Source organism: Camelina sativa, chromosome 8 (assembly GCF_000633955.1).
Source record: "Camelina sativa cultivar DH55 chromosome 8, Cs, whole genome shotgun sequence".
Classification (NCBI taxonomy): Eukaryota; Viridiplantae; Streptophyta; class Magnoliopsida; order Brassicales; family Brassicaceae; genus Camelina; species Camelina sativa.
Genome location: NC_025692.1, coordinates 3104144 through 3117212, shown reverse-complemented (window position 1 = coordinate 3117212; position 13069 = coordinate 3104144). Strand labels below are relative to the sequence as shown.

General features: G+C 33.8%; 3 protein-coding genes across 3 annotated transcripts; all 3 read right to left on the bottom strand.

Moving 5' to 3' along the window:
• LOC104709160 (protein NSP-INTERACTING KINASE 1-like) lies at positions 5-2469 on the bottom strand (the record flags this gene model as incomplete). Its single annotated transcript, XM_010425815.2, has 9 exons — positions 2117-2469; positions 1871-2003; positions 1696-1767; positions 1463-1606; positions 1299-1370; positions 1135-1194; positions 947-1044; positions 706-855; positions 5-633 (listed from the first exon to the last, which is right to left on the bottom strand). Coding segments are annotated over exons 1-9 (1479 nt in total), but the record flags the coding sequence as incomplete, so codon positions are not given.
• On the bottom strand, positions 8181-10737 carry LOC104705886 (pentatricopeptide repeat-containing protein At5g15980, mitochondrial-like). Its single transcript, XM_010421977.2, has one exon. It carries the CDS (start codon positions 10541-10543, stop codon positions 8528-8530), a length of 2016 nt encoding a protein of 671 aa, XP_010420279.1. The 5' UTR covers positions 10544-10737; the 3' UTR covers positions 8181-8527.
• On the bottom strand, positions 11130-12558 carry LOC104705885 (stress-induced protein KIN2). The gene is made up of 3 exons (XM_019228531.1): positions 11857-12558; positions 11560-11628; positions 11130-11458 (listed from the first exon to the last, which is right to left on the bottom strand). The coding sequence occupies exons 1-3, from the start codon at positions 11911-11913 to the stop codon at positions 11384-11386; spliced, it is 201 nt and encodes a 66-aa protein (XP_019084076.1). The 5' UTR covers positions 11914-12558; the 3' UTR covers positions 11130-11383.

The following is a 13069-nucleotide window of genomic DNA, read 5'->3' as shown; positions in this document are numbered from 1 at the left end:
CAAAGACATCGGTTTTCTCAGAGGATTGACCAGTTGAGAGATACTCTGGAGCAATGTGACCCACCGTGCCTCTAACCGCGGTTGTGACATGTGTATCTTGATGATCCAAGAGTTTAGCTAAACCAAAATCACCAACCACAGCTTCACAGTAGTCATCAAGAAGTATATTAGCTGCTTTCACATCGCGGTGTATAATCTTCGGATCACATTGCTCATGGAGATACACAAGCCCTCTTGCAGCTCCTATCGCTATCCTCTTCCTAATGCTCCAATCAAGAACCGGTTTAGCTTTCATCCGAGATGCAATGCTTCCATTAGACATGTAAGGATAAACCAAAAGCTTCTCAGCTTGTGTGATGCAGAAACCGTAGAGTCTTAAGAGGTTTCGATGAACAGCTAAACTGATCATTTCGACTTCTGTCTGAAACTGTATCTCTCCTCCTAATGCTCCTCCATCTTTAAGTCTTTTCACTGCAACCACGGTACTGTCTCCAAGTATTCCTTTGTACACATTTCCATATCCACCTTTCCCCAATAAGTTCTTACTGCTGAAGTTATTAGTCGCGATCTGAAGCTCCCTGAAATTGAATCTCCTCAGGTTTCCAAGTGAAACTTCCTCATGATGATTCCCATCTGATGAAACATTAATAAAGATAAATAAATCTTTAAAGAATCTTCTATGCAAAGAAAAGAACAGGATCAAACCTTTAACATCAAAGAATGTGTTTTGGTTATGTCTTTGTCTCCACCAGAGAAACAATCCAACAGCAATGAAGATCAATGATACAGTTCCAACGCTGGATCCAACGGCGATTGCCATTTTGTGATTCCTCGATCTACCAATGTATAAAGGAGCTTAAAAAAAAAAAAAGAACAGTTGTTAGACTTAGTTTATAATATCATAATACCAATATTGAAGTTTTATACCAACTAGTTAGTTAGTTACCTCCAGTTGCATTCAAATTCATAGACATTGGGATCAATGTAGTTCCATTGCAGTCTGGTTCAGCACCTGTAGGACAGATCAGCGGGTTTCCAACGATGCTGTGATCAGAAGGGAAAACAATGTAAGGTTATTGTCATAGAGAAAAAGAGAGAGTGGAAGTGTGAGGACATGGAGAGTGAATCAATCACCTAAAGGTCTTTGCAGCAAATCTTGGGACAGGACCACTGAGATTGTTGTATGATAAATCACTGGGAAAAAAAAATAACAGATCAAGTAAGTCTCAGCATCACAGTAATACATGTTTCTATGAATTGCTTCATGGTGAACGTAAACTAAAGATTAGTTAGCTTACAGAAAGGCAAGTTGAGTCATATTGGATAGTGACAGAGGAAATACTCCAGAGAGAGAATTGTTGTTAAGCCTCCTGATCGATGATACACAAAATATGACATATCAAGATCACAAACACACACAGAAATTAAGAGATCCATGACAAAAATGTTACTATTCTCTTACAGATATTGCAGGCTTCGTAAATAGCCAACTGAAAATGGAATTTCACCGCGGAAGAAGTTGTCAGAGAGATCTAGAGTCTCAAGCCTCGTTAGCCGACCAATATCAGAAGGAATTTTCCCTGTTATGTTGTTGTTCTGCAACAGCCTGTAAGAGAACAAAAAAAAAAAATCATCATCAAGAACATACACAAAACATAAAGTGTAATCAAACTTCTAAACAGTAATAGTACTTACACAATCCGAAGATTTGTTAAGTTGGTAATGCTTGGAGATAATGTACCAGATAGATTCTGACTAGGTGTGCCCCTGTTTTAAAATTAAAACATGTTTTTTTATTAAGTCTTTGAATATGCTTGCTCATCAATATAAATGTAAGAATGTAATAATGTGAATGTGTGAAATTACTTACAAGCCAATGACAAAGTTTTCGGAAGAACAAGTAACCATAGTCCAACTACAAGGATCAACAGCATCTCTATCCCAGTTATCAAGAACACCATGAGGATCATGTAATGAAGCTTTTATGTCCATCAAAGCTTGCACTATAAGCAATTTTAAAAAAAAAAAATCCAACATTAGCTCATTTAATTAGATCAAGAAACAACAAACACACACATATCACTGACAAATTCAAAAACTTAAAAAAGTATAGTACCTTCAAAGTTAACTCCTTTAGGAGAAAGCAATCCGTTAACAGAGCTGAGAAGGCATATCAATCCCAAGAAGCAAAATATAGATCTTGTCATCACCATCATCATAACAATAGTACTCTCCATTGTTGAAACAGAGAATAGAATGAGCAGAAAACAAGATGTACTCAGCTTCCAGATAATTTGGTATTTGATGGAGAGAGAGAGAGAGAGAGAGAGAAAAAGATTGGAAGAATCAAATCTTTATCCTTTTTTTTTTCTTTCTTTCTTTTAAAAATTTGAGTTTAAAGTACTATAAACGTTTCAACATCAAGAAAAAATTGCTTTCCATGGCAGAAGAAACCCACTTCACCAAAAGCCATAATCTTTTTGTTTATAAAAAAAACAAAAATATTTTTCTGTATGTCAGAAACAATATATAAATATTTACCAGATTCATTGGTAGTCTAAAGTGAAATTCATATAGCATGCTTGTCGATAAAGCTTGTGTGTGGGGAGACCGTTAAAAAAAAAGTAACACAAAAAAAAAATGTAAAAATAAATATTAATATATGCCCATATAATATTATTGTAATTGTTGACAAAAAAAAATATATATATATATATATATATTATTGTCATCGACAAGAATAGTCAGTAGAAAAGCAAATCTAATTTGTATTTCAAAAAAAATTTAAAGGGTAAAACAGGAACTTAAAATACTGTTCTTTTGCTAGCTGCCACCCTGTCCTGTTTTTTTTGTTCTAGTGTTTTTAAAAAAAAAAAATACAGTATTTGTTACATTTTATCTCTTAATTTAATATTTCACATACAATTACAATATCTTGATTTATAGTAGTGTAGAAGTCTTATGTAATTCGAATATTGTTATGTTTTCAATGAACAAAAACACACCGATGACTGATTGCTTGGTAGAAACGGAATCAAACATTGAACATTCCATGGCTGATGGCACATAAGCTAGACCTAAACTTTATTGATTCCTCAGTATATGCATTTCCTTTACATGTAATGTAATCAAAATCTGGGGTTGCGTTTTGAGAATGTTAGAACTTCGATGAGAATATCATATAGAAAAAGAAAAAAGCAAGGCTCAAGATATTTTTTATTTATTGATTTTGTTGCCCACTCAATTTTCAGCATCTTTGTCTTCTCGATGTGTGGAAATACGAAGATATCAGATAATTCATGCGAAGTATATGCACACCAAATCTTTATACAGAATTTAGATCTTTAATCTTAAAGTCGAGATTATAGTGCCATGAGACGAAAATGTTATAGGTTTAACTTGTAATTATTTAGAGTATATTTCTTTCTTTCTCCATATCTATTTTGGGGGTCAGATTTTTTTTTAAAAATATGTTTCCTTAATATATATTTTTTTTATACGGAACATTGGCCTTTTGCATGGAAAAGAAATAGATTCGATAAAATCCCACTATGAGCTGACGATCACTTTCAATTTTCTTTCCTATCAGTAAAGATAGAAGAATCTTATACATAGAAGACCGTCAATCTTACAAAACAACTCAACAGTTAAAATACTTTTAACCCACTCTTTCTATTTTACAACTACAAAAATCTATATATATGATATTCGATAGTTTGTAATGTACTAATTATATATCTACAAGATAATATATAAGATAACACAGAATCCAAGCCCAAGAGACATTACAATTTGTCCAAAGCGCGCGTCGTTTTCATGGGTTTTGTCTATGAGTGAGTTGGCAGTAATATTATGACAACCCTTTGCATTTGTTCAAAGTATATTGTACTTACTACTAGACTACCACATTTGGTGTTAGAACTTTAAACAAATGTGGTTTATTTTTAGGTTAGGTCTTTTTTTCTTAAACTAAATATTTAATTATATCATTCATTAGAGTTTTGTTGGTTTACTCAGATTTAAGTTATCTGAGAAGCTTACGACGAAAAATTTCTATATTCTGATTTTGATCAACAAACCAATGTTATTTAATTGCTGTAAAAGAAATGTTATTTACTTTGTGAATGTTGTTTTAATTAGTGAAGTGCCTGTAAATATATATATTTTTTTTTTGTTAAAGAAGTCCCTGTAAATATTTATTTTTCATTATACAGCACACATTAAAATGTTTTCCTAAGGTTCCAATTATTTAAATATATTCACATTCGTACATCACTGTTATCTTCATCGATTGGTACCTACCTGTAAACCAAACGGAAAGAAACAAGCACAAATATTCTAAATTTGTGGTGAACAATAAATAACATTTCCTGTTCAAGAACTACTTTCCCAAACGTCATTCCTAGTCCAAGTTTTTATAGTTTTGGTCTCCACGTGACACGGTTTCTTAAAACTCGATTTATGAGAAACAATCATTAATATTTAATGCTTTTCCTTAGTTGATTTTGACGTTTGATGGAAAATGAGTTCTGCGCATTTCAGAGGAAACAATAATAAATATCAAAAGTTTTATAAAATTACAAAACATGACATGAAAGATTGTGCAGAATACAGATAAAGAAAGATGGTTCCCAACTTGAGTCCTATGCCTAAGGTAATTAAGCTAATTAAATTGTCTCAACTTCAATAATTTTATTAAGCTCATCGTTTTATTGGTTTAAAACTCTAAAGTGGAGATTGAATATACTTTACTTGTTTTTGGATTTACAATTTTATGGTTTTAAGTGATCTAACTCGCTTATGAAGATTCGAACTATTTCTGCCATTTACAGCCATTACGTTGTATATATATGCATGGCAATGTAAAATACGGTACACCCAATTGTCTAAGACTCTGTTTCTTCTCACTTAGAGTTTTGTATTTGTCTTTTTTTAACTCACCTAATTGTCATCAAATTCCTGGTTATTAAAGTATATAGATTTTATTTTTTTTGACATCCAAAGACGGTTTATATACTTTGATTTAAGGTGGCTAAAAGTACTAGTTTTCTTACCCAATAAAGCAAAATTAAGAAGATATTTAAAAGCATATGGAAGCTTTTATATTTTGAATCGTATGTTACTTTTACAAATTCCTGAAATTAAGTGGACTGACTGAATGCGAGTCATCAAGTAGACAATAACAAACAATCTACAATCATATTGTTTCGTAGAATCCGTTGAAAACTATGGAATTTGAAAATTATTTTCGGTTCCATTAGGATAAATTTTATCAATAATCGTATGTGCATGGTTTATTGGAATATAATGATTATAACAATGTCTTGTCGGTCCATGTAAATGAATCGTCGAAGCAACTTTCCATCATTCCCTTATCTATGTGATTATTACACCAAAGCGTGACATTATTAGTTAGCTACTTAGCTTTAATATTTTTATATGTATTTTTTTTTTGTTAAATTCTCCCTTTGTTTCATAAAAACTGTTATTTAACCATTTTGATAAAAAAAAAGTTTTTAAAATTGTAAATTTCTATTATATTTTTGTTAATACACTAAATCATTTTTTCTTATAATTAAACTGAAATAAGAGGACAAACTGAGATTTGGTTTGAAATTATGCACTAAAAGTATAAAATGATATTTGATATATATATATATGCAGAATTTTCAGATTTTTAATAAAATAGAGATGATATATTTTTTAAAGTAATAAATCAACGACGTTGAAAAAAAAAATACTTATATAACAAAAAATTGTGACATTCAGGAATTAGAGGATGACATTAGCACGTTTACATGTAGTTGGTGCAATAGATTAAAAATTACAAATCATCATCAAGGTTTATAACGAGGTTCTAGGTCAAAAAAAAAGGTTTATAACGAGGTTCTATCTCAAAAATTAAGTTTCTAATTAATTTCTAAATTGTGACACGGAGACTATAGGTCCAATCGAATTATCCACACTTCATCACGATTTGTAAATTTTGTTTTATTTGTGGTGTAGTGTAATGCATAACGGTGATGATTACTTTGGCATGTTTAGTGAAGCATGTTTGGACCACAGTACCACACAACAACCATCCAAATTATACTGGTTTAAGTACGGTTAACAAATTTCTTCTTTTACTAATTTTTTTTTTTTGAAAAACTGTGAAAATTTATATTATATAATCAATGAAGAACAAATAATTCGGCCATTCGACTAATCAAAATATCAAATTTTAATGGTAAATTTGAACCATATTTATTTTAGTCATTGTTTTTTGTTGTTTTTTTTTTTCCAACTCCATGTTTTGTCTAATTCATTTGATCCATATTAGCAACACTAGTTCGGCCTGTTTTCTATAGTCTGCTTATTTCGAAACAACCATTCGGGTGCACCCTTTCATAGTTTCAAACGCTAAATGATTGATCAAAATCTCACAATTGTTTCGACTAGTTTTCAAAGAATTTGTTGACAACATCATGACCATTGTTTTTGGATGTATGAGGCAATTGAGTTCTGAACATCTTATTTCTTTTTGAAATAATTAACTACATCACATGTTTAATGCTTCTGGATTCACCCACCACACCAACTACTATCCTATTCAACTATATTTTTTTTTGTCNTGAAATATCTACATCGCATGTTTAATGCTTCTGGATTCACCCACCACACCAACTACTATCCTCTATTCAACTATTTTTTTGTTTTTTGTTTTTCAACAACATACATTATGGGATTTCATCTTAATTATTTGTTTCGTACAAACAAAACATTAAGATTTCATTTTCGTCACTCATTAGTCATTACTGCCGCAACATTCTAACAAATAATCATTCAACAGAAAACTTAACAAATTTAAATAAGTTCTTATACTCCTTCGAACACTCCCTCTAATTTTTATTAATTGTCGTTTAAGGTTGTTTCACACAGATTAAGAAAACCATTAATTTTATTGTTTTATTATTTTTAAATATATTTTTTAATTTTTTGATTGGTTAAAACATTAAAACACTTTGAATATTTATCAAACATTTGCATTGGAAATCTAAAACGACAAATATTATGACACAAAATTTTAACTCTAGAACGACAATTAATAAAAAACGGAGGGAGTAATATATTTTTACAACCATTTATGCCATGTTTAAGTTCATCCCTTTTGTATGTTGTGAATAATCTAAGAATCATCATCATCCATATAGGTCATTAAGAATCGAAGCAATATCTAACCTTGATACGTATGTACATGACTTACATGGTAGAAAATAGAGTTACATAAACGAGAGTCCCAATCAAGAAGGTAAATAAGCGTGCCTTAGTGCTTACCCAATGAATTGATTTCTTTCCCTTTTATTTTTCTTTCTATTTTCCTTTTTTAGCTTTTTTCCGGGAAAGTGATAGAAACTTTGTCTCCTCGTTTTGAAAGTTAAAGGAACCTTTAAACATAATTTTTCTCTCTTTCTTCTATATATTCCTCCGACCCAAAAGCATATGGCTTTGCTTCATAAACCAGAAACCCGCCGGATGAATCCAAGGGGTTTGAAACGGTCCCCTTTTGTTGAAATAGCAACTAATCATAGAGGAATGATGACACATCTCTCTCTCTTTCTTTCTTTCACTCATTTCACTTTATTTTATTTGTCTCATTTCTTGTAAGAATATCAATTAAGGCTTTGTCTTTTTATGTTGCTATGTCACTCTCTCACCGATCTGTTCCTCCTCGTTCAGTCCTTTTTTCTCCACACTCTCTGAAGAAAAATTCAAAAGACTTTGCAGAGATGATGCTATTGACAATGAGAATGAAAACGGTGCAAGGTTTCAAACATCCACATTACAGAATTACAGATCATGATTCAACAAAACAGATCGATATAGATTGTGACAAACCCATCAGCACTACAATGCAAGATGCAGTTTACAAAGTAGATCGTGCTTTGTGGTCCTGTTTCTCTATCAATCAATAATCAGAAACGAACAAAGACTATGAAAACTATCTATCCTTGAGTCACTCTCTCTCTCTCTCTCTCTCTCTCTCTCTCTCTCTCTCTCTCTCTCTGCTGGACTAGTTTTGGTGCCTAATTCTCTGAAGCCCATGAATGGTTTACAAAAGGCTCGGTTCTTAAGTAGATAATGAGACTTCCATGAACAAATATCTCATCATCCAATTTGATACCATGAACACTTGGCAATGACAAACACAAGTATCTGATCAATAGGCTGTAGGTACTATTACATTGTTACAGAACAATAAATAAAATGAAAATGGGAGTTACAGACAGATCTGGTTGATTATACTCACAACAATCCCATGGCAGAGCCAAGAAGCAGAAGATGATAATCAAGTGGAAAATAAAAGAGCAGAGTACCTTGAAATTATTTTGCCAGTGCACCAGGTTGATGAAGACAAGTTCACTGGTGAATGGTGATACATGTAAACAAAGGGAGCAGCGAGAAATTTTTTTCTGGCCAAATGTTTTCAATCAAATGCCCAGAAACAAAAAAAAGAGACTTGAGGGAATGTAAACTAAAACTAGAGCTAAGCAGAAGCAGCCAAAGGTTTTTCTACAGCAGATTCATTGGGTTTCATGGAATTGAAGAGTTCTAGAACATCTGCACTGTTACGGATATAGTTTGGGCACAGAGAGAGTAAATCCTGTGCCTCACTGTGCCTTGCAGACTTAAACATAGTTTCGAACACACGCAGAACCACTGACATAGATGGAAAGTTCTTTGAGGTCATAGCCTTCAGAAAACCGAGAGCTTCAGTGCTTTTTCCAGTTGTTGAGAAGTAATTCATGAAAGGGTCAATGAAAGGAGGGTACCCGTGATCTTTCATTATCGGTAGAAGACTCAAAGCTTCTTCAAACCCACCATCTCTTGCAATCTTCTTCTTCAACAGATCAATCACCAAGATTTTGTACGTGCTATGACGAGGTTTCAGCTGATTTTGATTTACTTGGGCACTCAAAAGCTTGTATGCATCTCTTGCCTGATTCTTGTTGCAATAAGCAAGAACCAACTTCTCAAATGCAACATCAGCATAGGAGACTCCCGCTTTTTCAACCATTTTCTCCAAACACACTAAAGCTTCATCAAGTTCCCCAGAATCACAAAACCCTTCAACAAGAGATGCCATCGCCTTGTCATCTAGATTGTTTCCGGATGCTTCCATAAAGTCTACAAATTCATCAGCTTCATCTTTCTTTCCCTTACGACTAAGACTTGATGCAATCATGCTCTGCAGATCACTACTAGGAACATAGCCTCCTTTCTTCATTTCTTTCAACACCTCATTGCTCTGTTCAACACGATCCGCGCTTCTTAAGGACTTTAAGATAGATTTTAGCAAGGAATCCGTCAAAGCGTTACCATTTCTGGTATAAGCTTTCACAGCTCTAGAAAACAAATCCATATCTAAAACCTTGGCAGTGACAATTTTCTTGAGCAACAGACATAAGCAGTGTGGGGTGGGCTTGTTAGTACCACTACCCACCATTGCAATCTCGAACAAGTCAACAGCGTCCTTGATCAATTTAGTCTGGCAGAACCTCGTTGAAACTCTAACATAAGTCTCAATCTCCACTTCATAACCAGCACTCCTCATTTCTTCAACGACGTTTTGAAACCTATCGAGAAACTTCTCTCTCCCCAGAACCCTAGCCACAGCATTATAGGTTTTCTCATCATGCTTAAAGAGACCAGACTCATCAATCCACCTGAAGAACAACAAAGCTTTCCTGGGTTCAACGTCAAGACTTTCCACAATCATCTTCACTAAATCACTTTGAAACTCAACATTCAAATCTCTGACCCGTTTCTCAACATCATCACCCCATTCTTCTTTCATCACAATCTTACACACTCTATCGCAAACATTCTCAGCCGATTTATCAAAACAATCTGAAGAGAAAAGCTTTTTCAGCCTCACCAAATCAATCTGAAGCCCATCTTTCTGAAACTTCTCACCCACTTTATCTCTAACATTAGCTGATAAACCATGTCCTTTCTTCTTCATAGCATCAACCAACCCCCAAAACTCATCAACAAGTCCATTACCACCCAGAATACGAAGCATCATGTTATAGCTTTTCGAGGTAAGCTCCTCAGGAGTAGCCTCCTTAAACCACTGGAAAACCCTTTTCGCAACATCTGGGTTTGATTCGAGCTTTCTCAAAACCTTCAAAGCTAAATCTTGGCTAATCACTACATCACTCGATTCCAACTCTTTCCTAATCTCATCCTCACTATTCAATCTGGTAAAGATGTCAATCACGGTAGCCTCAGGAGAAGGTTTCTCTTCAACCGCAGGCTCGGACGAGAAGCTTCTTCGACCAACTGACTTCAGTAAAGAGCCAGAGCTCGTCGTCACTGGCGATCGTAAGGGACAAAGTTGCTCGCTTTGTTGAAAAGCTCCGACCCGGGAACGAATGTGAATGAAAGAAGAGAAAGATCGGGTTGAAATGGAGGTTACCTGAGAACAAGGAGAAGGATAAGTAAGATGAGATCGATGGTAGCTTCGAAGAAGCAGTAATCGCCATTGTTGATATCTCATCTTCTTCTCTGATTCGATCTGGGTTTGATCTGAAACAAAAGCTTGATCCTTTAGAAAGAAACGAGAGCTCGACTGAGTTACAGCGATTGCGAGAAGCTCTGGGAAATGTATGTTTAGGGTTTTAGCAACGCACGAGGATTTTGATTTCTGAGAGGTAATGAAACCATCTGATTCACAGAGAAGGTCCCATCGCAATGAACGCAAAGATAAATTTTTGATAATTCGACTTTCACCCCTAGTTTCATTATAGTTACCAGTTTTTGTCGTATAGTTTTAATTTGATCAGTATTCACCATGAGTATTTTTTTTTTTTTTTTTTNATCACCATGAGGATAATTGTGAGTATACTATACCATCATTGCCTTCATTAATAGATATTTATCTTTTGTTTTTCTTAGTATTAATATCCTAAGGAAGTTCCTGTTATTTTCGTGTTCGCAATTTTGGGTACTTTATATAAAATCTTTGCCTAAATTAATTGATATTTCTTGATTTTTTGTTTGTTTGCTTCTGTGAACTTAAAAATCGAAATGAGAAACTCATGATAAGCGTCAAGTGCATTTAAATAAAGATAAAAGAGATTAAGTTGTTGGAACTTAAAAAAGAAGGTGTTGTTGATTAACCGGAAGCTAAAATACATAAAAGATCCAAACATACACCTAAAGGGCGAGATCAAACATTAAAAACATTACAATACTAATTTAAAACCAACAACAAGTACGAGATGTGAATATCATGAGAATCAATTGATAGAACTCCCACGTTTATTTAAGATCCCCAACAATTAATTAGAAAAAGGGAAATTATAATTAACTCCCAATTTTGATTCGATTGGAATCGCTACTTGTTCATGCCGGTCTTGTCCTTGACAAAGTTAACACCTCCCGCAGCCGCATCCGATATGTTCTTTCCAGCCTATACACGTATACAAAACAAAATATCAGAAATCTACCTAGTTGTATGAAGCTTATAAAGACGTTTATATTTCTATATATGTGTGTGTGTAGAGTGTTTACTTGTTGAGCGGAAGCTCCAGCTGCATTAGCAGCATCCTTGGCCTTGTCCAGCAGAACATTGCTCTTCTCCTATACAAACAACATCATTTGTCAAACACATAATCAGTTACATAATTATGAATTAAACAAGAAAATGAAAGTTTTAGTTGAAATCTTTGCAAGTATCGAATAGGCTAAAACATAAACCCTTTCAAAACGTACGTTATTAAAATTGATCAAAAGTTTCAAAGAGTTATATTAACTTCAATTTTTCTTTTCGGTTTTCTAAATTTGTGTCAAAAGAGATCAGAAAGAGACCTCAGCTTTGCCAGCGGCCTGACCGGCTTGGAAGGCATTCTTGTTGGTTTCCGACATTTTTTTGTTTTTGTAAGATATTTTTCTTAGAGAATTGCTATTGTATGAATGATGAGTAGAGTTGTGGGCTTAGGGGTTTGAATTTGTAGGCCAAAATGGAAATGGTTGTGTGGTGCCACGTGTAATCTTTAATCACGTGGGTTGCGTTTGATGGTAGGATCAGTTTTGCCTTATGTCGGTAGCTTTTTTTTATTGGCTGTTTGTAGACTTCACGTGTCGTTTTTGGTTATTTTGATGATATTATTGGATAAAGGGTAGTAGTATGAGGACTCTTTCTGTGTGTGGTCCTCTCGCCTCCGTGTTCTGTGTTTTTTTTCTTTTTAAGTTTATTTATCAAAATGAGAATATCTCGAAAAGTGTATGTTATTATACATTAAATTACTAGTATAGTTTTTTTTTTTTTAGTTTTTAACAATATAGGTGCTCCTCTATGGCTGTAAATAGAAAATATGTAACGTGGGTGTTTATACGTTTGGCAAACATTTCGTGCTATCATTGGCGAGGAAATTAAAACTTCCTAACATGCAATTTCAACTTTTATCAAAAGAGCCTTATTAAAAAAAAAAATGATACCTTATAGAATAGGAAGGGACCTATATTTTTAAAGAGTTATTATATATTTTTTTTTCAGATTTCTAAATTTGTGTCAAAAGAGATCAGAAGAGACCTCAGCTTTGCCAGTGGCCTGACCGGCTTGGAAGGCATTCTTGTTGGTTTCCGACATTTTTCTTTGCAGATATTTTTTCTTAGAGAATTGCTATTGTATGAATGATGTGTAGAGTTGTGGGCTTAAGGGTTTGTATTTGTAGGCCAAAATGGAGATGGTTGTGTGGTGCGACGTGTAATCTTGAACCACGTGGGTTGCGTTTAATGGTACGATTGGTTTTGCCTTACGTCGGTAGCTTTGTTTTATTGGCTGTTCTAGACTTCACGTGTCGTTTTTGTTCTTTTTTTTTGATGATATATATTGGATAATGGGTTGAGACTCCTTCTGTGTGTGTGTGGTCCTCTGATCCTCTCGCCTCCGTGTTCTGTTTTTTTTTTTTCTTTTCTTTTAAGTTCATTTATCAAGATGGGTTTTTCAAAATATCTTGATACGTTAATAACATTAAATTACTAGTATAAGTGTTCTTTTAGGTTTTAACAATATAAGTGC

Excerpts from the sequence above, each read along its gene's own strand:
- LOC104705886 (XM_010421977.2), bottom strand. The coding sequence starts at position 10,543 with ATGAGATATCAACAATGGCGATTACTGCTTCTTCGAAGCTACCATCGA.
- LOC104705885 (XM_019228531.1), bottom strand. The coding sequence starts at position 11,913 with ATGTCGGAAACCAACAAGAATGCCTTCCAAGCCGGTCAGGCCGCTGGC. Across the intron at positions 11,629-11,856 it reads AGGCCGCTGGCAAAGCTGAG|GAGAAGAGCAATGTTCTGCT; the intron begins GTCTCTTTCTGA and ends TTGTTTGTATAG. Across the intron at positions 11,459-11,559 it reads CTGGAGCTTCCGCTCAACAA|GCTGGAAAGAACATATCGGA; the intron begins GTAAACACTCTA and ends ATACGTGTATAG.